The 22,282-nt window shown below is 43.2% G+C and overlaps 1 protein-coding gene across 2 annotated transcripts in view; it reads left to right on the top strand.

Moving 5' to 3' along the window:
* Window positions 1-351: 351 nt before the first annotated feature.
* The window catches only part of USP39 (ubiquitin specific peptidase 39), a 36,650-nt gene continuing 14,719 nt past the window's right edge, over window positions 352-22,282 (top strand). Inside the window, exons 1-9 of one of the 2 annotated variants that reach the window (XM_061432674.1) lie at window positions 352-690; window positions 4,758-4,827; window positions 8,121-8,215; window positions 9,627-9,763; window positions 11,573-11,725; window positions 16,658-16,883; window positions 18,214-18,291; window positions 19,286-19,353; window positions 20,233-20,421. In XM_061432674.1, coding sequence (XP_061288658.1) covers window positions 423-690; window positions 4,758-4,827; window positions 8,121-8,215; window positions 9,627-9,763; window positions 11,573-11,725; window positions 16,658-16,883; window positions 18,214-18,291; window positions 19,286-19,353; window positions 20,233-20,421 — 1,284 coding nt within the window. In that variant the 5' untranslated portion in view covers window positions 352-422. Of the gene's footprint in view, window positions 691-4,757; window positions 4,828-7,826; window positions 7,953-8,120; window positions 8,216-9,626; window positions 9,764-11,572; window positions 11,726-16,657; window positions 16,884-18,213; window positions 18,292-19,285; window positions 19,354-20,232; window positions 20,422-22,282 lie in introns of those variants that run through there. The other variant, XM_061432675.1, reaches the window with a different exon arrangement.

Below are 22,282 nucleotides of genomic sequence, written 5' to 3'. Positions count from 1 at the left end.
TTGCTTCAAGAAGGGTATGACGGGAACGTCGCCTGGTTCTGTGCAGGGGTGTTGATCTTTGAGGCGCGGAGACTGGAGACGACCTCCCAATTCTGGTTTCGGGACAAAAAGTGTCTTGAAGACACAAGAGGTCCAACGACAGCTTCTGTTATCCAGAAATCCCGTCAGTAAAAGGTTCTTACCTCTTTAAACCGGAAAAGGGTAAAGTGCAGTAGATCCGCCTACCGGTCCCCGATGCGCACGCAGCAGCAAAGAAGCCACAAAAGGCAGTACTTCCCCGAAGTTCTCTGCGGCGTGATTTGTCCCCGTCGGCGACTCGTAGAGATCCTTGGCTTCCATAACAGCGCCGCTTCTGATTGGCTGCTTGCCGCGCGCTCGGTCTTGTCTGGAGGCTGCGCCCGGCGACTCGGCCGGTAGTGGCGATGTCCAGCCGGTCCAAGCGGGATTCTCGCGGTTCCACCCGCGGGAAGCGCGAGTCCGAGTCGCGGAGCAGCTCGGCTCGCGTCAAACGGGAACGAGATCGGGAGCGGGAGCCCGAGGCGCCGAGCGCCCGGGGCAGCCCAGTGCGCGTGAAGCGGGAGGTCGAGCCGGCGGGCGCGCGCGAGGCCCCGACGCCGGTAGTCCCGGTGGTGCGGGTGAAGCGGGAGCGCGAGGCCGACGAGGACTCGGAACCTGAGCGGGAGGTGCGAGGTGCGCGGGGCCGGGCGCGGGCTCCTCTCTCGCGTTCTTCTTTTTCTCTGTCCAACCTTCTCTCCCCGCGGGAAAGTCATACTTTACACGCGATCCTGCTCGACTCGATTGCTTTTTAATGAGGACTGCTTTTTACTAGTCTTGGTAATCGTAGCTCTAATGTTTCTAGCAACTTTAATAATAACAGCAGCTTTCCCTTATCGGATGCTTAGCTTTGGGGCCAGGCTCGTTGTTTTACAGGTGTTACCTCCTTGAGTTTTTACAAAACACCTGAGGAATAAGCCCTGCTGTAATTCCTGAAATCAGACCGTTCAGAGTGGAGAGCCTGAACTCTGGGCGCTTGGACTACACTGCCCTGTCACTTGGGGTTGTAGCTGCCAGGAGGTTTGGATTCTAATCCGGCCTCTGAGACTGGGTCACTGGTTTGGGAATGTGGGTTTCATGTGTCTGTCCCTCTTTAAGTCGATGGAAGGAATACTGGAATCCATGAGCTTTGAGAGCTTTGTCAGTCACTTCTGTGACTGTACCCTCTGCCTTCTGCTGGACGCATTCTGCTTTTCCTGGTAATTGCTGGAGATCTTTTGGCCCAGCCTTGGTACTCTGGAGTGTGTACACTGTTTTCCAACTTGTTGATATCTTACCAGTTACTAAGTAGGTTTCCATCATGTCTGAAGCTTTTCCTGTTTAAGCTCAGTTAATCTTTTCCATATCTGAACTTGGGACTTCTGATTTGAACATGTTTCCCATATACTTGTTTTCTGGTGAGTTAGCAGGTAAACATATCACTAGGCTACACTGTAGGGGCAGTGTTCTTTGTTCCAGGATTATTCATTCTCCAAGACTATAATTCTGTCTCTGTGCCTGTTTATCTGTATAAGATTATATTCTTGGGGACTTCCCTGCTGGTCCAGTGGCTAAGACTCTACCCTCCCAATGCAGGGGACCTGGGTTTGATCCCTGGTCAGGGAACCTGCCACTAGGTCCCACATGCCACAACTAAGAGTTTGCATGTTGCAGTGAAGATCCAAGAGCCTGCATGCCGTAACTAAGACCTGGCACATCCAAATAAATAAAAGATCTTACTCTTATGTTAACTCTTAAATTTCTTGCTCAAGGTTTTGCATTTTTTTGTATTTGCATATTGCATTTGCATATTTTTGTATTATGCACAAGGTGTAGGATCCCACCTTGCTCATGAAAAGTACTTGATAAATATTCTTTGAATAACCTAATAATTTCAGGATATTCTTTGGTTTCTTTTACTTATATATTCTGTCAGCCTCAGGTTTCCCTTTCTCTGAAAGAGAAGTTGTTTTTCAGATATTTTGCTTAGTTGTGGTCAGGAGATTGTTTTCTCTGGGACAGATTAGGATACCAGTTGTGGTTACTGTCTTTTTTTTTTTTTTTCCTTTTATTTTTATTGTGAAATAGATCATAGGTACTAAGATAGACCAAATGTCATGCACATGTATAGTTTAAAGAAGAGTGTGGGTATATAGCCTTAAATCTACCATTTGTCAAAGATTGTGAAGGGTCTGAGCCTGTTTGTACACTACCAAATTAGCCTGCCACGGTTTCATGGATGCTGTTGGAAGACATTGAACTACTGGGCCTCAGACAGCATTCTGCAGCAATAACAGTAGCCAGAATATAGCATTATCATCGTTTCCTGAGTCAGTTCCTGTAGTGCAGCATGATGAAAATCCATACACACAGGGAGTGGGTGCACAGGACAACAGCTCTGAACTTAGAGAACCCAAATCTTCTACAGTGGGCCTTGAGCTTGCCTCGCCTTTGCTCTGTAAGGAAACACCATCTCTGACTTCCAAGGCTGTACAAACAAACTTCACTATACCAACATCTTTGGCGAGATAGTCTGGAGGTGGTCGGTACCTCTGGTCACAGTATATGCAGAAACAGGAGAGAGCAATGCAGAATTGCCTCCTGACACTGTTGAGCTTCAGAAGTAGTGCTTAACTAGTACTTTGTTGTTGTTTAGTTGCTCAGTCGTGTCGACTCCTTGCAACCCCATGGACTGCTGCACACCAGGCTTCCCTGTCCTTCACCATCTCCCGGAGCTTGCTCAAACTCGCGTCCATTGAGTCGGTGATGCCATCCAACCATCTCATTCTCTGTTGCCCCTTTCTGCTCCTGCCCTCAGTCTTTCCCAGTATTAGGGTCTTTTCCAGTGAGTCAGCTCTTTGCATTAGGTGGTCAAAGTATTGGAGCTTCAGCATCAGTCCTTCCAATGAATATTCAGGGTTGATTTCCTTTAGGATTGACTGATTTGGTCTCCTTGCTCTCAAGGGACTCTCAAGAGTCTTCTCCAGCACCACAGTTTGAAAGCATTAATTCTTCGGCACTCAGCCTTCTTTATGGTCCAACTCTCACATCTGTACATAACTACTAGAAAAATCATAGCTTTGACTATACAGGCGTTTGTCAGCAAGATGATGTCGCTCCTTTTTAATATGCTGTCTAGGTTTGTCATAGCTTTTTTCCAAGGAGCAATCATCTTTTAATTTCATGCTGAAGTCACCTTCCACAGTGATTTTTGGAACCCAAGAAACTAAAATTTGCCACCGTTTACACTTTCCCCCCATATATTTGCCATGAAGTGTTGGGACTGGATGGCATGATCTTAGTTTTTTGAATGTTGAAGTTTAAGCCAGTACCTTAGAAGGTCCAACAGGCCCCTTCCCAGTTGCATCCGCCTTCCTTGCTTGCTGGGGTAATCACTGTTCTGAAGTTTTTCTGTTTCTACTTTTATTGTTTTATAGTTTATATATATGTAAAACTATAAACTATATATTTTATATATAATAAACTATAAACTTTTATAGTTTATATATATTTACCTCATGTATTTATGAGGTAAATTATAGTTTTACCTTATATATATGCCTAAGTAGAACTGTATTTTATTTTGTATTTATTACAAATGAAATCATACTATATATAGTCTTCTGTTTTGCCCTTTTTTTTTTTAACTAGTCATATTGTTGAGGTTCATTCAGATAGATGTTCATGGCAACAAAGTATTCTATTGATGATAGTGTGTGTATGCTTAGTCCGGTCCAACTCTTTGTGACCCCATGGACTGTAGCCCACCAGGCTCCTCTGTTCATGGAGTTTTGCAGACAAGAATCCTGGAGTGGGTTGCCATTTCTTCTGTTCCCGACCCAGGGATCAAACCTGATTTCTCCCATTTTTGGTATGTGGTAGGCATTTTGCTTGTTTCTAGTTGGATCTCTTTCAAATATTGTAGCTATAAATATTTTTTAGTAAAATATTCTTGATGCACCTGTGCAAAAGTTCTCTAGGGTAGATGCAAGTTTTAATAGAAGAGAGATTGCTGGGTCAAAGGGTCTGTGTATTTTCAGCTTCAGTCTAGCTGCAGTATTTTGTAATTGTAAGAGTTTACATTCCCACCAGCAGTCTATGAGCCTTCTCATTGCTCCTCATATTTGCCAGCACTTGGAATTGCTTGATTTTGTTTTATCCTCTCTGGTAGGTGTGAAGTGGTATATTATTGTGCAAGGGAATTTGCATTTTTTTGATTATTGGTGAGGTTGAGTATCTTTTCATATTTTTGTGGGCTGTCTTCCTCATTTTCTGTTGGGTTGTCTTTTTTCAAAACTCTTCACCAGATTTCTTTATTAATTGCAAGCAATTTCTTTGTTGGTTTTATGTGTTTCAAGTATATTGCCTCAGTTTGTAGCCTGGTGGCTCAGACTAAAGAGTCCGCCTACAACGCAAAAGACCTGGCTTCGATCCCTGGGTTGGGAAGATCCCCTGGAGAAGGGAATGGCAACCCACTCCAGTATTCTTGCCTGGAAAATCCCGTGGACAGAGGGTTATAGCCCATGTGGTCGCAAAGAGTTGGACACAACTGAGCAACTAACACTTTCACTTTCTGTTAGAGTGGGCATTTTGGGGTGTTTTCAGGCTATTTGTAACAGAACTCGTCCTGATTTGTTTTTCCCATTTTTGTGTTTGTTTGTACTGGTAGTTGACCCTGAGTATGTGTTTCCCATTTTCAGAACTTTCGATGATTTTCCTTTCAGCAAAGAATGGCCGCGTGGATTCTGAGGACCGGAGGAGCCGCCACTGCCCGTACCTGGATACCATTAACAGGTGGGTAGCACACGGATGGCTGGGATAGCAGACATACAAGGGAATCTTTGTAGAAAGTTCTTTGTATTGTATGATATGTTCAGAAACTTTATCTCTTCTAAAGCTTTCTGCCCAGAAAACTGTGCTTCTTACCAGGTTTTTTAATCTTTCCCCTCAGTTTAAACTGTCATCAGAGGGCATGTTGTTTTAGGGTGCCACATGCAGAAAGAGCTTTCAGCTTGTTTTGAATTTGTAAGGATATGTGGTATCAGTGGCAATCACCAACTTACTTTTTTATTGAGCACTCAGTATGTGCTCAATAAGATGATGCTATGAAAGTGCTGCACTCAATATGCCAGCAAATTTGGAAAACTCAGCAGTGGCCACAGGACTGGAAAAGGTCAGTTTTCATTCCAATCCCAAAGAAAGGCAATGCCAAAGAATGCTCAAACTATCGCACAATTGCACTCATCTCACACGCTAGTAAAGTAATGCTCAAAATTCTCCAAGCCAGGCTTCAGCAATATGTGAACCGTGAATTTCCAGATGTTCAAGCTGGTTTTAGAAAAGGCAGAGGAACCAGAGATCAAATTGCCAACATCCTCTGGATCATCGAAAAAGCAAGAGAGTTCCAGAAAAACATCTATTTCTGCTTTCTTGACTATGCCAAAGCCTTTGACTGTGTGGATCACAATAAACTGTGGAAAATTCTGAAAGAGATGGGAATACCAGACCACCTGACCTGCCTCTTGAGAAATCTGTTTGCATGTCAGGAAGCAGCACTTAGAAGTGGACATGGAACAACAGACTGGTTCCAAATAGGAAAAGGAGTACGTCAAGGCTATATGTTGTCACCCTCCTTCTTTAACTTATATGCAGAGTACATCATGAGAAACGCTGGACTGAAAGAAACACAAGCTGAAATCAAGATTGCCAGGAGAAATATCAATAACCTCAGATATGCAGATGACACCACCCTTATGGCAGAAAGTGAAGAGGAACTAAAAAGCCTCTTGATGAAAGTGAAAGAGGAGAGTGAAAAAGTTGGCTTAAAGCTCAACATTCAGAAAATGAAGATCATGGCCTCTGGTCCCATCACTTCATTGGAAATAGATGGGGAAACAGTGGAAATAGTGAGAGACTTTATTTTTTGGGGCTCCAAAATCACTGCAGATGGTGATTGCAGCCATGAAATTAAAAGACGCTTACTCCTTGGAAGGAAAGTTATGACCAACCTAGATAGCATATTAAAAAGCAGAGATATTACTTTGGCAACAAAGGTCCGTCTAGTCAAGGCTATGGTTTTTCCAGTGGTCATGTATGGATGTGAGAAGTGGATGTGAAGAAAGCTGAGCACCAAAGAACTGATGCTTTTGAACTGTGGTGTTGGAGAAGACTCTTGAGAATCCCTTGGCTGCAAGGAGATCCAACTGGTCCATTCTAAAGGAGACCAGTCCTGGGTGTTCATGGGAAGGACTGATGTTGGAGCTGAAACTCTAATACTTTGGTCACCTCATGTGAAGAGTTCACTCATTGGAAAAGACCCTGATGCTGGGAAGGATTGGGGGCAGGAGGAGTAGGGGACGACAGAGGATGATATGGTTGGATGGCATCACTGACTCGATGCACATGAGTTTGAGTGAATTCCAGGAGTTGGTGATGGACAGGGAGGCCTGGCGTGCTGCGATTCATGGGGTTGCAAAGAGTCGGACACGACTGAGCAACTGAACTGAACTGAACAGTATGTGCTAGGGCTTACCAGGTGGCTCAGTGGATAAAGAATCTTCCTGCCAGTGCTGGAGATGCAGGAGACTTGGGTTCAATCCCTGGATTAGGAAGATCTCCTGGTGGAGGAAATGGCAACCCACTCCAATATTCTTGCCTGGGAAATCCCACCGACAGAGGAGCCTGGAGTCCCAGAATCTGACATCACTGAGCACGCACACACATGATGTGCTAGGTACTGCTCTTGATGCCTGGGATTCAGGAAAGGAAAAACAGACAAAGACATGTCCTAAAGCACAGGTGGTCATCTCATCCTAATGCATTCTTTGGTCCCCCAGATCATTATAGGATGGTTTTTTCACTTATGCTCTAGTGTAGCCTTGACTACTAGACTGTTTTTGCAACATTGAAATTGCTCTTTGCAACAGTGAAATTGTCCATGTGGTAGGCACAAACCACTTGTGGCTGTTGAGCACTTGAAATGTGGCTTGAGGAACTGAATTTTAAATTTTATTTTCTTTCTTTCTTTATTTATTTATTTTAGTTCTACCAGTTTATTGCTACCAACCCGTGACCCTCCACCCTCATGCACACATGCTCAGTCATGTAACCCCATGGACTGCAGCCTGCCAGGCTCCTCTGTCCATGGACTTTTCCAGGCAAGAATACTGGAGTGGGTTGCCATTTCCTTCTCCATAAATTTTATTTTAATTATTTTACATCAATAGCTGTGTGTGGCTAGTGGCCCCTTTAGTGGGCAGTGCAGCTTTCCAGGGACCATTAACGATTAATTAGAGTTGATGCTTGAGAAGGAAAACCCTTGCCACCTGTGGATTTAGTAGAGGTAACTTTTTTTAAATCACTTAACTTGCCTGGTACTCACCGTGACTTTGCACTTGAACAGATCTTTTTGTAGGTATTCCTCTAAAATTCTTCAGGCTTCTGACTTTTTTTAATGGACAAAAATAAAATTTTCTTTTATGAAAGGGGTTATTCACTCTTTTTGTGTCCTTTATTTTATGTCTTTTACTTTGGAATGTTGTTGGTGTCCTGTTACTTTAGTCCTACTTGTGGCTTTTCCTCCAGAGAAAGTAATGGGAGATTCTCAACTGGTTGTGGATACTCGAAGAGGGTCATTGGTAGAGATACCTTTGCACTACTCTGGGGGTTGGTGGGTTGGGGCACTATATTAAATGTCTAGGTGAAATTGTTAGTTACTCAGTTGTGTCTGACTCTTTGCTACCCCATGGACTGTAGCCCACTAGCTTCTCTGTCTATGGAATTCTCCAGGCAAGAATACTGGAGTGGGTAGCCATTCCCTTCTCCAGGGAATCTTTCCAATCCAGGGATTGAACCCCGGTCTCTTGCACTGCAGGCAGATTCTTTACCATCTGAGCCGCTAGGAAAGCCCGAATGTCTAAGTAAGGAAGAGTTAACGTTCCCCACAATTTGCGTGTGATTGTTGACCTATTCTTGGAAGGATGCTGCATGACGCTGGGGAGCATGGAGCCAGCGGTGCTGCTTTACTCAGGTGCTTACCTGGGCAGCCATCACCGTTAACTGTTTCTGTTTTGTTTTCATCCTCTTAGGAGTGTGCTGGACTTCGACTTCGAGAAATTGTGTTCCATCTCCCTCTCCCACATCAATGCATATGCTTGTCTGGTGTGTGGCAAGTACTTTCAAGGTAAATAAATATTTTGTATTGTGTTTTCAGCACTAGCCACAGGTCTGTGGGTTTTTGTTGTTGTGTTTTTTTTTTGTTTTTTTTTTAAGAGAGTAAGTTGCTGTTAAGAGTCATGTCTAATAAACTTTTATCTTTGTTCCCAGGAAATTGGAATACTCTTAGAAAATCCATAGGAGGTTCTCTATTTATCAGAATCTGAACACATGTGAAAGGGAGAAAGATCTCACCCCATGTGAGACTGTGTGGGAAATCTCAGAAGCTCTAGTTTTATTATTATTTTTTTAAGGTGGTGGCTTTCTCTGCCTAATGCTGGTTGTCGCCAGTGAAGGAGCACAGGCAAGACCACTGAAGCCCTGCTATCTCCAGCCCCACTGCCTCTGGCCCTGCTGCTATTTATTTAACTTTTCTGTTTGGTTGTTTGGCCTGTGAACCGACCGCGGGGAAGAGCTCTGGGATTGGCTGGCCCCTGGTGCTGACTGGCTCTGGGTTTTTGAATCTCTGATATTTTTCTATACTCAATGTCTTTTTCTGAGAATCCTTTTACTGTCAGGAATTTTTTCATTCTGTCCTTTTCTGAAAATTAACTGTATTCAGTTTATTCAGACCAAGCTAGTGCTATTTGCACAGTATAGTGGTGGATTTAGAAGAAATGTAAAGTACATTCCTTGCTCTTATAAGGATCTTATAAATAGTCAAGGGTAACACATAAAACAATCAACAAACTCTCTTAAGACCATAAAGATTACTGCTGGCCCGTGTGGCACTGAGTGTAAATAAATAAGGACAATAGGAGTTGAAATATGCAAAGATCACTGTTAGCTGGAATGTTTGTGTCAAGTTCATGAAGATAGTGAAGGAGGAACTTGTTCTCTGTATGCAGGATATACAGAGTTTGAATGGGTAAAGGGTGAAATATTCTAGAAAGGAGTGGTAACATGAACAAAGGTTACGTAGATATGAGATTGTCATGAATGTGGGCAGCTGGAAAATTAGGACTAAGTGATGATGGGGACACGTACATATGTGTATGTACGTGTATTATTTGTAATATATACATGCATATCCCTAGTTTCTGATAGCACATGAAACTAGCTTGTATACGTACACATATACATACTCACATATATACGTACACATATGCACATACAGATACCCACACGTTTTCCATATTTGTGTATATGAAATTAGTCCCCCTATGTTTTATGCTATCTAGAGAATAAAGTGCTGTTCTTTCTTGCTAACTTGTATGATGAGAGGAGTTCATGCGGAGATGAATTTTCAGGAATGGTGTAGTACTTTGTTTTTGCTGATATTAACATGTTCTGATACAAAATGAAGAAGGGAAAATTATACATGATCTGTGTGCTTCTGGAGTTTGTGCTTCTCTCACAGCGTTTCCTCCTTCCTGCAGGCCGGGGTTTGAAGTCTCATGCCTACATTCACAGTGTCCAGTTTAGTCACCATGTCTTCCTCAACCTCCACACCCTCAAGTTTTACTGCCTCCCTGACAACTATGAGATCATTGATTCCTCACTAGAGGACATCACGGTGCGTGTCCAAGAGGGTTGGTTTGGAACTAGTTCTCCTGGGAGCTACCCCAGGGCTCCTGGGGGTCTTCCCCACTCAAGGTCAGGAAAGAGTCTCAGTCCTTTGGACTTGGAGAATCTCCTTTCCCTCTGGGAGGAACCAGGGAAACTGAAGAAAGAGGTCACGTGTGCTCAGTCTCATAGTCGTATCTGACTCTCTGGGACCCCATGGACTGCAGCCCACCAGGCTCCTCTGTCCATGGGGTTATCCAGGCAGGAATACTGGAGTGGGTTGCCATTTCCTCCTCCAGGGGATCTTCCTGACCCAGGGCTCAATCCTACTTCTTCTGCATTAGCAGGCAGATTCTTGACCACTGAGCCGCCTGGGTAGCCCCACAATTCGTAGTCATGGCCCATGGTCTGCAGCTTAGCTATTGTTTCTGTTTTTAGTTAGGACTGAAGAAATAGGGCTCCTTTGTAATTGGAGTGAAAGCATTTTTATGAAATAAATTACCCTTCCACACTTTGGTGTAGTGATGTGAATTGAGCCTGGGGTAGCCAGGTTTAGGACAGAGATTTATACCAGCTCACAGCTCCTTTTGGACTTTCCAGGTGGCCCTAGTGGTAAAGAACCTGCCTGCCTATGCAGAAGACTAAGAGACACAGATTTGATCCCTGGGTGGGGAAGATTCCATGAGAAGGGCATAGCAATCCATTCCAGTATTCTTGCCTGGAGAATCCCCATGGACAGAGGAGCCTGGTGGGCTATAGTCCATAGAGTCGCAAAGAGTTGGACACAACTGAAGTGACTTAGCACACATGCACGGCTCCTTTTGACATGATGTGGCCAAAATGGCCAGCATGTTCCACCTGCAGGCTCCGATTTGTGCCTTATGCCAGGAGTCCCTGCACTTAAGTGGGGAGCCTGGGAAGTCCTCTTGGGCTTTGATTACTGTTGGAACTGTTGATTATTGTTTTCCTTTTCAGCAAGTGGCTGCATGTTCAGTAGAGTGAAATGTTCTATTTAAGGAAAGCTTGGTGTTCAGAGTGTTTGAAACACTACTTACCCCACTTCCATAAGTTTCATAGTCCTCTTAAAATTGAAATTTTAAGTGGTTATACACAGAGGAGAAACTGAAAGGAATTCAAGCTTTTTTTTTAAATTCAAGCTTTCACAGTGAGTCAGTGGTGACTTCCCTGGTGGTCCAGTGGTTAAGACTATGCCTTCCAATGCAGAGGATGCACGTTCGATCCCTGGTCTGGGAGCTGGGATCCCACATGCCTCGCAGCCAAAAAACCAAAACGTAAAATAGAAACAAAGTGAGTCAGTGGTGCCCTCTGACCAGCCTGTGACCTAATGACCCTCATAGCTGTAGGACTGGGAAGGGTCTGATCCTGCCCCTCCAGTCACAGGGAATCACAGCATTGCAGACCTCCACAGAGAGGGAGAACGACATTCCTGCTTACGCAGCAGCCCACGTGCTGACCCTGCGTGAGCTCCTACCTGGGACTCAGACTTGTGCCGCCTGCAGACTTGAGTATCCTGCAGTTTCTCACTGTTGTTTGTTATGGGGTTGGCCAGACGTGCTCTCTAAGGGAAGGCCTGGGACTCGGTGATTTTGGGTTTTTGATAATCACCTGTTTATAGATGAGCAGTGTGTAGTGGGCCTGTTCCATGTCACCTCCGTCCTTAGGCCTACTGTTGGGAACTCTTTGGGTGGCTGTTTATGGTAAAGTATTTTTTGCTTTTGCAAAAATTGCTGTTGCAAATATGTCTTGTCAGCTCTATAGATTGTCCTGAAACAACTTGGAATTTTCTTTTGTTTTGCAGTATGTGTTGAAGCCCACTTTCACAAAGCAGCAGATTGCTAACTTGGACAAGCAAGCCAAGTTATCCCGGGCATATGATGGCACCACTTACCTGCCAGGTATCGTGGGCCTGAATAACATAAAGGCCAATGACTACGCCAACGCCGTCCTTCAGGTAGGGTAGGATGGGATGGGAACTGTGCGGGAGGGGGCAACCCAGGAATACTGAAGGTCAGCCAGGAAATGACTGCTTTCTGGTGGAGTCTAGTGGTCCTCAGATCCTGATTCTTTGCTGGAAACTCTGCTGGCCTATTTGTTCTGCACCAAGCAGAACACTCCTGTGTCCGCTTGAGGGCTGCTGGTAAATGGTGGGCCTGTTTCAGCCTCTGGAGTGTACAGGGAGTGGAATCTGCATGTAGCCTGGAGGACCCAAAAAGAGGCACATGTGCTAGGTGATGCTTTTCTTCCATGGTGTAGATGTTCACTGTGTTGGCTCTGAGGTGTCTGTCCTGTCCCTGTGTGTAAACCCTGAAATGAGAAAAGCAGAAAGCCAAAGTTGTCCTGTTTGCAATTAAGTTTTGCTTTAAAAAAAAATTACATGAGTAATAGTGTACATTGTAGAAAATATTGATAAGCGTAAATAAGAAAATTAACAGTACTTCTGCTTCACTCAAAAAAAAAATGATTACTATAAACAAATTGCGGAGAGTGGGGAAGAAAGATACAGAAAGTGTAACAGGAGAACTTTATTCCTTTCCCTAGTGCTCTGCCCTGGGATAGTTAACAGTATAGAAAGCTCCAGAACTATTCTAAACACACACACGCACACTCACACGCACACACAGGCATAATGTCATGTGGCAATATTATGGTTTATTTTGTTATTCCTCAATTGATAGATAAAATTTCACTTGTCTCAGGGTTTTTTGTTACCAGTGTTGCAGTGTGTATCCATCTTGCACTTTTTGTGACCCTCTTATATTTTGTTTTATTTCTTTTCTAGACTTTTCAAATACTTGGATTTTTAATCTAGAAAGTAACATAGTATATGTGTATATCTTTGTATATATTTTAACTTAAAAGCCTATTGTGAGATCAATAAATGTTCTTGTGCAGCATCCTTAATGATTACACGTCATTCTGTTTTGTTGAATTTGATTCATTCAACCTTCACTTCTTGTATTAATGCACTGTGAGCCTTGATTCTAGGCTATAGGGGAGTTGTTGTGGTTTATGAACCCACCAGCCACAGAAAAGGCTGCTGTTTTTGTTTTTTTTTTTAATTGAAGTGATGAAAGTGAAAGTGGAGAGTGAAAAAGTTGGCTTAAAGCTCAACATTCAGAAAATGAAGATCACGGCATCCAGTCCCACCACTTCATGGGAAATAGATGGGGAAACAGTGGAAACAGTGTCAGACTTTATTTTTCTGGGCTCCAAAATCATTACAGATGGTGACTGCAGCCATGAAATTAAAAGACGCTTACTCCTTGGAAGCAAAGTTATGACCAACTTAGATAGCATATCCAAAAGCAGAGACAGGACAGTACTTTGCCAGCAAAGGTTCATCTAGTCAAAGCTATGGTTTTTCCTGTGGTCATGTATGGATGTGAGTTGGACTGTGAAGAAGGCTGAGCACCAAAGAATTGACGCTTTTGAACTGTGGTGCTGGAGAAGACTCTTGAGAGTCCCTTGGACTGCAAGGAGAGCCAACCAGTCCATTCTGAAGGAGATCAGCCCTGGGATTTCTTTGGAAGGAATGATGCTAAAGCTGAAACTCCAGTACTTTGGCCACCTCATGCGAAGAGTTGACTCATTGGAAAAGACTCTGATGCTGGGAGGGATTGGGGGCAGGAGGAGAAGGGGACGACAGAGGATGAGATGGCTGGATGGCATCACTGACTTGATGGACGTGAGTCTGAGTGAACTCCGGTAGTTGGTGATGGACAGGGAGGCCTGGTGTGCTGCGATTCATGGGGTCGCAAAGAGTCGGACACGACTGAGCGACTGATCTGATCTGATCTGATAGTTGACTTACAGTGTTGTGTTAGTTTCTGATAAACAGCAAAGTGAATTAGTTATAGATATGTATTTTCCTCTTCATATTCTTTTCTCTTATGATTTACTATAGGATATTGAATATAGTTCCCTGTGCTATACAGTAGGACCTTGTTGTTTATTTTATATATAGTAATTTTTATTTGCTAATCCAAAATTTCTAATTTATCCCTTTTGGTAACCATAAATTTATTTTCTGTGTCAGTGAATCTGTTTCATAGATAAATTGTGCTGTGTATTAGATTCCACATGTAAGTGATGTCATATGGTATTTTTCTCTTTCTGGCTTTACTTAGTATGATAATCTCTAGGTCCATCCATGCTGCTGCAAATGGCATTGTTTCATTCTTTTTTTTTTTTTTTAAACGGCTGAGTAGTATTCTGTGTGTGTGTCACATCTTGATTCATCTGTCAATGAACATTCAGGTTGTTTCCGTATCTTGGCTATTGTATATAGTGCTTTCATGTATATTAGGTGCATGTATGCCCAGGAGTGGAGTTGCTGGATCTTATGGTAACTCTGTTTTTAGATTTTTCAGGAACCTTCATGCTGTTCTCCTTAGTCGCTACACCAGTTTATTGATACATTCCTACCAGCAGTGTAGGAGGATTCCCAAAGGGGTGTTGCATTGTCACTGTTACCGTTAAAAAAAGTTCTTCCATTTTGATAGGTATCTCCATCTTAACTTACTTTTAAAAATTCATTTCTAAAGTTGATTCTTATATTTTCTCATGAGTTGTGGGCCTTATGTGCTCATCTTTCTATTAGTGTTACACTATATTGAGTTTTAAAAGTATGTATATATTTGTATGTATATGTGTGTGTGTTGCACGTATTCTAGTTCTCATTTGGTTGGCCTTTAAACTTTGTGTATGGTGTTTTTGCATAAAGAATTGGGTAAAACATTGCAAAAACATATCTCTGAGTTTTGCTGTCTGCCATTTGTGTCATGCCTGGTCCCTTGTTGTTTGGTCGCTAAGTTGTGTCCCACTCCTTGTGACCCCATGAACTGCAGCACACCAGGCTTCCCTGTCCTTCACCATCTCCCGGAGCTTGCTCAAACATGCCCATTGAGTTGGTGATGCCATCCGATTGTCTCGTCCTCTGTTGTCCACTTCTCTTCCTACCTTCTATCTTTCCCAGCATCAGGGTCTTTTCCAGTGAGTCGGCTCTTTGCATCAGGTGGCCAGAGTACTGTAGCTTTAGCTTTAGCATCAGTCCTTCCAATGAATATTCACGGTTGATTTCCTTTAGGATGGACTGGTTGAATCTCCTTACAGTCACTCTCAGAAGTCTTCTCCAGTACTGCAGTTTGAAAGCATCAGTTCTTCAGCGCTCAGCCTTCTTTATGGTCCAACTCTCACATCCATACATGACTACTGGAAAAAAATCATAGCTATGACTATACAGACCTTTGTCAGCAAAGTGATATCTCTGCTTTTTAATATGCTGTCTAGGTCTGTCATAGCTTTTCTTCCAAGGTGTGAGTGTCTTTTAATTTCATGGCTGTAGTCACCCTCTGCAGTGATTTTGGAGCCCAAGAAAATAAAGTCTTTCACTGTTTTCAGTGTTTCCTCATCTATATGCCATGTAGTATTTGGACCAGATTCCATGATCTTAGTATTTGAATGTTTCTGGTCCCTGGAAAGGTTGAATTCTTAGATGGAGAGAGATTTTGCTGACTTTGCCTCTTCCAGTCTCTCATGGCTTTGTGAAGACTGTTTGAGGACAGATAGGGTTTTGAATACAATCAGGGAAGTTGTGACTTTGTGATGGGTTTTAGCCCCCATAGGAAGTTCTTTTTATTTATACATGTAAGTAGATGAACAAATCCTCTGTGATGTTTCCACTAAAATGTTACTGAATGGACCAAGTACTCCACAGAGGCTGATTAATTTCTTTCTGAGGACACCTGCTATTTGTCTTGTCACTGAAGTCAGGGAGCAACCTCTCTCCACAGTGGGGCATGGATAACAGAGCTAGGATAAACTTTATCCACATGCTTTTCCTTTTGAGAGTAACACGCAGCAGGAACGGCTTTCCTTGTGGCTCAGCTGGTAAAGAATCCGCCTGCTATGCAGGAGACCTGGGTTCAATCCCTGGGTTGGGAAGATCCCCTAGAGAAGGGAAAAGATACCCATTCCAGTATTCTGGCCTGGAGAATTCCATGGACTACAGTCCATGGGGTCGCAAGGAGTTGGACATGACTGAGCAACTTTTACTTTCAGTATCTCAGCAGGAAATCCTTGTTTCTTTAGCTGAGCTAAACTTGTAGGCTTTCAGGCCGTTGCTTCAGTAATGTCCAACTCTTTGCTACCACATGGACTGTAGTCTGCCAGGCTCCTCTGTCTATGGGATGCTCCAAGCAAGAATACCAGAGTGGGTTACCATTCCTTCTCCATGGTATCTTCCTGACCCAGGGATTGAACCTGCATCTCCTGGGTTGCAGGCAAATTCTTTACTACTTGAGCCATCAGGGAAGCCCCAAACTTGTAGAGGCTTTCCTGGTCACCTCTGTCATTATCCTGAGTTGCCCCCTGAATTGTTTTCCCCAGAGATGCCTGGGTTTATATATTTAGCAGCATCTTTCCTTACTCCTTGCTAAAGGGATTACCTTGTCAAAGAAAGTTGTGCACATGGTAAGCACAGCACTGATGAGGATTCATGACCCTATCAGAAAAGACCTGAGACTGTATTTATTTAGGGTCTGTTCTGTGGTCTCCTTCCCAGTTTCATATATCACACTAATAAGCATATGTTTCTTCCTGAACTAACGTGGTAGGTCTTTATCTTTTTGCTTAATGAGATAAAATTGATTTCTGTTCTCTTAAAGTCTTTGACTATTTCCATCATAACAGAGTACATTCATTTTTATATACAGTTGTATGGCTTTATTACCACACTCTTAAGACCACATGTGGGAAAGACACCTTTACTTCTGATTCTTTAAGGTGTAACAGTTTTTAGAAGAGCTTAAGTAGATGAGCCTAAGTCCCAGGGGTCCAGCGGAAGGGCTGTGGATTAATCGGAATCGGAATGTTTGATTTCCAGGCTCTGTCTAACGTTCCTCCTCTCCGGAACTACTTCCTGGAAGAAGACAATTATAAGAACATCAAACGTCCTCCAGGGGATATCATGTTCTTGTTGGTCCAGCGTTTCGGAGAGCTGATGAGAAAACTCTGGAACCCTCGCAATTTCAAAGCACATGTCTCTCCCCATGAGATGCTGCAGGCTGTTGTCCTCTGCAGCAAGAAGACTTTTCAGATCACGAAACAGGGTAAGGAAGGAGTAATTCGTGTCTTCTGACTTTTGGGCAATAGCACTAGTCTGGTGGGCACATTTACTTCTGCTTTGCAGTGAACTCTGCAGTAGCTGGAGCGAGTGTCCAGTGCATAGCGTGTTCAGGTGTCTCAGTCGTCCTTCATCAGCCTGCCCTGCCCAGAGTCCCAGGCGTGGTCAGCTGGATAGGCAGTCTGTCTGATTTGCTGAACTAAACTACGACTTGGGAAAACCAGGAGGCTGGAAAAGGCACCAACCATTATTAAGTGCCTGCCACTTTTGCTTCTCATTTTGTCATGTCGCAGACTGTTCTATTCTGACTATTTTTATCCCTCCAAACCCAGTGATTTATTGCCACATGAGTAGCTCATAGTAGCTCATAGGATGTGATATGATACTCTCTAGTTTCCAGGTCAGTTGATTGACTATTCACTCATGGTGCTAGGTTTTAATGCTGCAGGGTTAAAAAACACAGTTTTTTCATTCCAGGCACTCCTGTTCTAGTGGGGAAGATAGTTCTGTAGAAAGATGATTACATGTGTTAAGTGCTGTGATAGCAGAAGCACAGCATGCTGTGGGAACACATGCGAGGTGAGCTGAGATTCAGAGAGAAGGAAAAGACACCTGAGTTTTAGGTAGCGGGGAGACACGGTGGGGGTGGACATTCCAGGCAGAGAGGACACTGGACAGGAGCATGGAGGTGCCTGGCACAGAGAGAGGACTGCTTGTAGCTGGACCTTTGGATCCAACAATGAGTGCTGAGATGGACCAAGTGGTTGGGTTTATTTCCCACTGCTATAAGGAACTTGGATTACATCCTGATAACAGCGGGGACGCAGTGAAGGCCCTTAAGTGAAGATACGCTGTCACATGTTTGTCTTAAAACATTCTTGTTGAGGAATGACTTAGAAATTCAGTAATGGCTATTATTTTTATTTTAATATTTTGACTGAACTGTGTGGCTTTCAGGATTTCAGTTACCTGACCAGGGTTGGAACCCAGTCCATGGCAGTGAACATGCCAATTCCTAACCACTGGCCCCCAGGGAACTCCCAGTAATGATTTTTGATGGGTGATGAGACTCAGGGTTGGAATAGAGCTGATAAGTGAAGGTTCTGGTTGAGCCAGATTGTCTAGGGGGTGAGTAATGTCAGAAGACTAAGATCTTGGCCTTGAGGAGTGTCAGTGTGTAGTGGCCAGATAGAGGAGGTTGCCCACAGGATGGGATGGCTGGAGAGGAGGGAGGAAAACTGAGAATGTGGAGTCATGCCAACCAGTGTGTGGTTTGGACTTTCATTCAGTCTGATGTCCCACCTCTCCTTTTCCAGGGGATGGAGTTGATTTTCTGTCCTGGTTTTTGAATGCTCTACACTCAGCTCTGGGGGGCACAAAGAAGAAAAAAAAGAGTAAGTTGTGTTATTTTATGACGGAGAGCACTTTTTTGTTTGCTTCCTTTTGGAAACACTTTGCAACTTTTCATCCTTTCTTCTTACCTGTGTATTTTTTGTGTTAGGGTACAGTCTCTGTACACATGGGCTAAATCTTGTTCCTGAATAGTTTCCTTTCCATTTTTCTTTATTAGAGCATGCTTGTATATAATGGTATTTTTAATAAGTAGAAATGGATATGATTGTGCTCTAGAAATCCTGACCTAGTTTCAAACTGAGGGGCTGGGCAATGTGTTGTAGACATGCTGGTGGGCTGGTGGTAGCAGAGTGAAGACTTAGTGGATAGTCCTTAGGCCTGGCTGCTTCTTCGGAATAACAGACTAAAAGCTAGTTTATAGAGGCTCAGACCTTGAGTCCTTGTGTTCTTAGCATCCAGGTTGGCTTAGCAGTAGTTGGATATTTTTCATGAATGCCTTAAATAACTTAGCTTAGAGACTGCTGAACCAGGTAAGTTGTTTTGGAGACCTAACGCAGTTTTTTTCTCTCTGTGTTCTGATGGTGTTGGTTTCTTGATGTGGGATTGTGGCCTGATGCTCTTTTTACCAGGTGGCCCTGCCCCCTCTTTAGGTGTCTTCAGTCTGTCCGCCCCATCCATCTTGGGGAGAAGAAAGACATAGAATAATTGTTAAAAAAATATTCATTTATTTGGCTGCACTAGGTCTCAGTTGCGTGTGGCATAAAACTCTTAGTTTTGCTATGTGAGATCTAGTTTCCTGACCCGGATCAAACCAAGGCCCCTACATTGGGAGCACAGAGTCGTAGAAATCCTCTAGAGTAATTATTTACACAAATAAGTAAAAAGGTATAATTTGGTGGTATATGTCTGTTTTTAAGTGAGAGCTTTGGGTCTTATGCTGGAAGATGCTGATTTATTTAAAAAATGTAGGAGTTAGGACTGAATTTTGGAAATACTTTCAACACAGAAGTTGCATTTTGATTTCTGTTTGTACAGCAATTGTAACTGACGTTTTCCAGGGGTCCATGAGGATCTTCACTAAAAAACTGCCTCATCCTGATCTGGTGAGTGGCTTGGACTGGTTTATATTGCCTGAGAGGATTCAGAGTTGACAAAAAGATGCTTAGATAACTGGAACAGCCTTTTGCTCCAGGAAGAGGTTCTGCAAGGCGCCTGCCAAGTGGCATGTCCCTTAGGTTCCTGTGTACCAGTGTGCTAAGTTTGGGAGGTGGTGGTTGATTGTACAGTTGACCTTCTAACAACACAGTTTTGAGCTGCACTAGTTCACTTATACATGGAATTTTTTCAGTATATAAAAGCACTCTATTTACATTTAGCAGTTGGTTGAGGCTTGATCATCCGTGGAATTTGGTATCCAAGGCAGGTCCTGGAGGCAACCATAGATAAGGAGGGATGACTGATTTCAGTGTTCTGGCCACTAGGTGGTGCTAGTGTGTTTTTCCCTAAAGCTCAGATAAACTTTCTAGATTTCAAATAGTCTGATATTTAAATAATATCTCTATGAAGATGAAAGACCAGTGTTTGCATTAATCTCTAGGAATTCCCAGGTGGCTCAGTGGTAAAGAATCTGCCTGCCAATGCAGGAGACGCAGGAGGTGTGGGTTCAGTCCCTGGGTTGGGACGATCCCTAGGAGAAAGAAATGGCAACCCACTCCAGTACACTTGCCTGGAAAAATCCCATGGACAGAGGAGCCTGATGGGCTACAGTCCACAGGGTCGCAGAGTCAGACATGACTGAGCACCCACGCATGCAAACAGGTTGTGCAAGTGCCTGTGGAATTGCACAGTCTCTTGGGTACCCCTTCTCCCTTTAATATTAAATGAAGTAAATATAAGCGTCCCTGAAACCTCATTTCTTTCCAGCTGTGGTATTCTATTTTGCTCACACTCCTTCCCTCCTTTTCCTTCTTCCTCACTTCCAGCCAGCAGAAGAGAAAGAGCAGCTGCTGCATAATGACGAGTACCAGGAGACGATGGTGGAGTCCACATTTATGTACCTGACACTGGACCTTCCTACCGCCCCCCTGTACAAGGACGAGAAGGAGCAGCTCATTATCCCCCAGGTGCCTCTCTTCAACATCCTGGCCAAGTTCAACGGCATCACTGAGAAGGTGACCCATTTGCACACCTGCCCTGCTCATAATCCTTTGTCTCTCTTCCTCTCTCTTTTTTTAATATCTCATTTTATGAGGGGGAGGTTGTGCTGGGTCTTTGTCGCTGCCTGTGAGCTTTCTCTAGTTGTGGTGAGTGGGGGCTGTTGTCTCGTTGCGTTGAGTGGGCTTCTCATTGTGGTGGCTTCTCTTGTGGAGCACAGACTCTAGACGTATGGACTTCAATAGTTGTGGCTTGTGGCTCTTTGTTGCCCTATGGCATGTGGAATCTTTCCAGATCAGGGATCAAACCCGTGTCTCCTGCATTGGCAGGTGGATTCTTGACCACCATGAAAGTCCAACCTTTTCACTTTGACGTTTTTCTTTTTATACTTGAAAATCGCCACATGTGTGTAATGCTATTTTAAAGTGTGTGGTGTTTATTGAGCCTCCCAGACTTTCTGCTGTTTTACCCTCAACTCAACTTGAGTTGAAAGTGTAGTAAAAGTGTTAGTTGTTCAGTCATTTCTTACTCTTTGTGCCCCCATAGACTGAGGCCCACCAGGCTCCTCAGTCCATGGGATTTCCCAGGCGAAAATGCTGGACTGGGTTGCCATTTCCCTCTCCAAGGGATCTTCCTAACCCAGGGATCAATCCCAGGTCTCCTGCACTGCAGGTTGATTCTTTACCTGGGAGCTTCCCTGGTGGCTCAGCTGGTAAAGAATCCACCTGCCAAAACAAGAGATGCAAGAGATGTGAGTTTGATCCTTGGGTTGGGAAGATCCCCTAGAGAAGGAAATGGCAACCCACTCTAGTATTCTTTCCTGGAAAATTCCATGGATAGAGGAGCTTGGCAGACTACAGTCCATGGGGTCATGAAGAGTCAGACATGATTGAGCAACTAACACTTTCACACTTCAACTTGAATTAAAGTGCCTCTGGGTAGTATGGAGAAAGGACAGGGTATTTAGGAGAGTAGAAACTCACAAAGGTATGAAAAACTCCCATCTTTTAAAAAATATAATGTAGACATTAAAGCAGAAGAAAAACACTAAAATATAAATAGAATGAAAAAATGTATTCTTACTATAACATTACCTTTCATCAAGTTGAAAGTTTCTTTTTATCTGCAGAGTTAACTGTTTCTTGGTTTAATTCCTTTCTTCATCGTAGATAAATTTAATCCTTTTTCGTTCTTTTAAACTTAAAAAACTTTTTTTTTTTTTTACCTCAATGCCTCATTCTGAACCCTTTTCCCTCTCTTTTTTAGACTCATTTCATTTGGGGAAGGTGAAAGACCTTAGGGCTTATCTAAATCTGTTTATTTTATTTGGCTTTATTTTATACCAATTTTACGTGACAGAGCTGGGGATCTAAAGTCAGATTTTTCTCTGACTTTTTCAACTATACCACATGGTCTCTATTATTACTGTTTGTTCACATATAAGCAATATTGAGATTCCTGTGGACCCTCAGTATTGGTTTACGTTTATTGTTATGATAGTATTACTTAAATCAGTGTAAACATCAATGTTGGTATACACTTTTCATACCTATAGCTTTTAAGGAAAGTACTAAATTATAACTAACTTTTATGTAAACAAAACTTTGAAATCAATAAAACTGGTTAATAGCACTATTGTTATGTGAGTTTAGCTAAAACCTTGCTGTGTGAGGACCATACTGATGTCCAGTGTGAAATTCCTCCCCTCCCTCCACCCCATGCTCCCAGTGTTCCCTTGTAAATTTCAGAGAAACCTTTTCATGTTAGGTTATGGTGGTATTTAAGTGTTAACTCTGTCCTTCACTACTCTGAGATAATTAAAAATAGTGCCTCTTGATGCCAGCTTGTACATAGACACAGATGTGGGCAGTGAAATTT

Source organism: Bos javanicus, chromosome 11 (genome assembly GCF_032452875.1).
Source record: "Bos javanicus breed banteng chromosome 11, ARS-OSU_banteng_1.0, whole genome shotgun sequence".
In the NCBI taxonomy this organism is placed as follows: Eukaryota; Metazoa; Chordata; class Mammalia; order Artiodactyla; family Bovidae; genus Bos; species Bos javanicus.
This window is presented reverse-complemented; position numbering and strand designations above follow the sequence as displayed.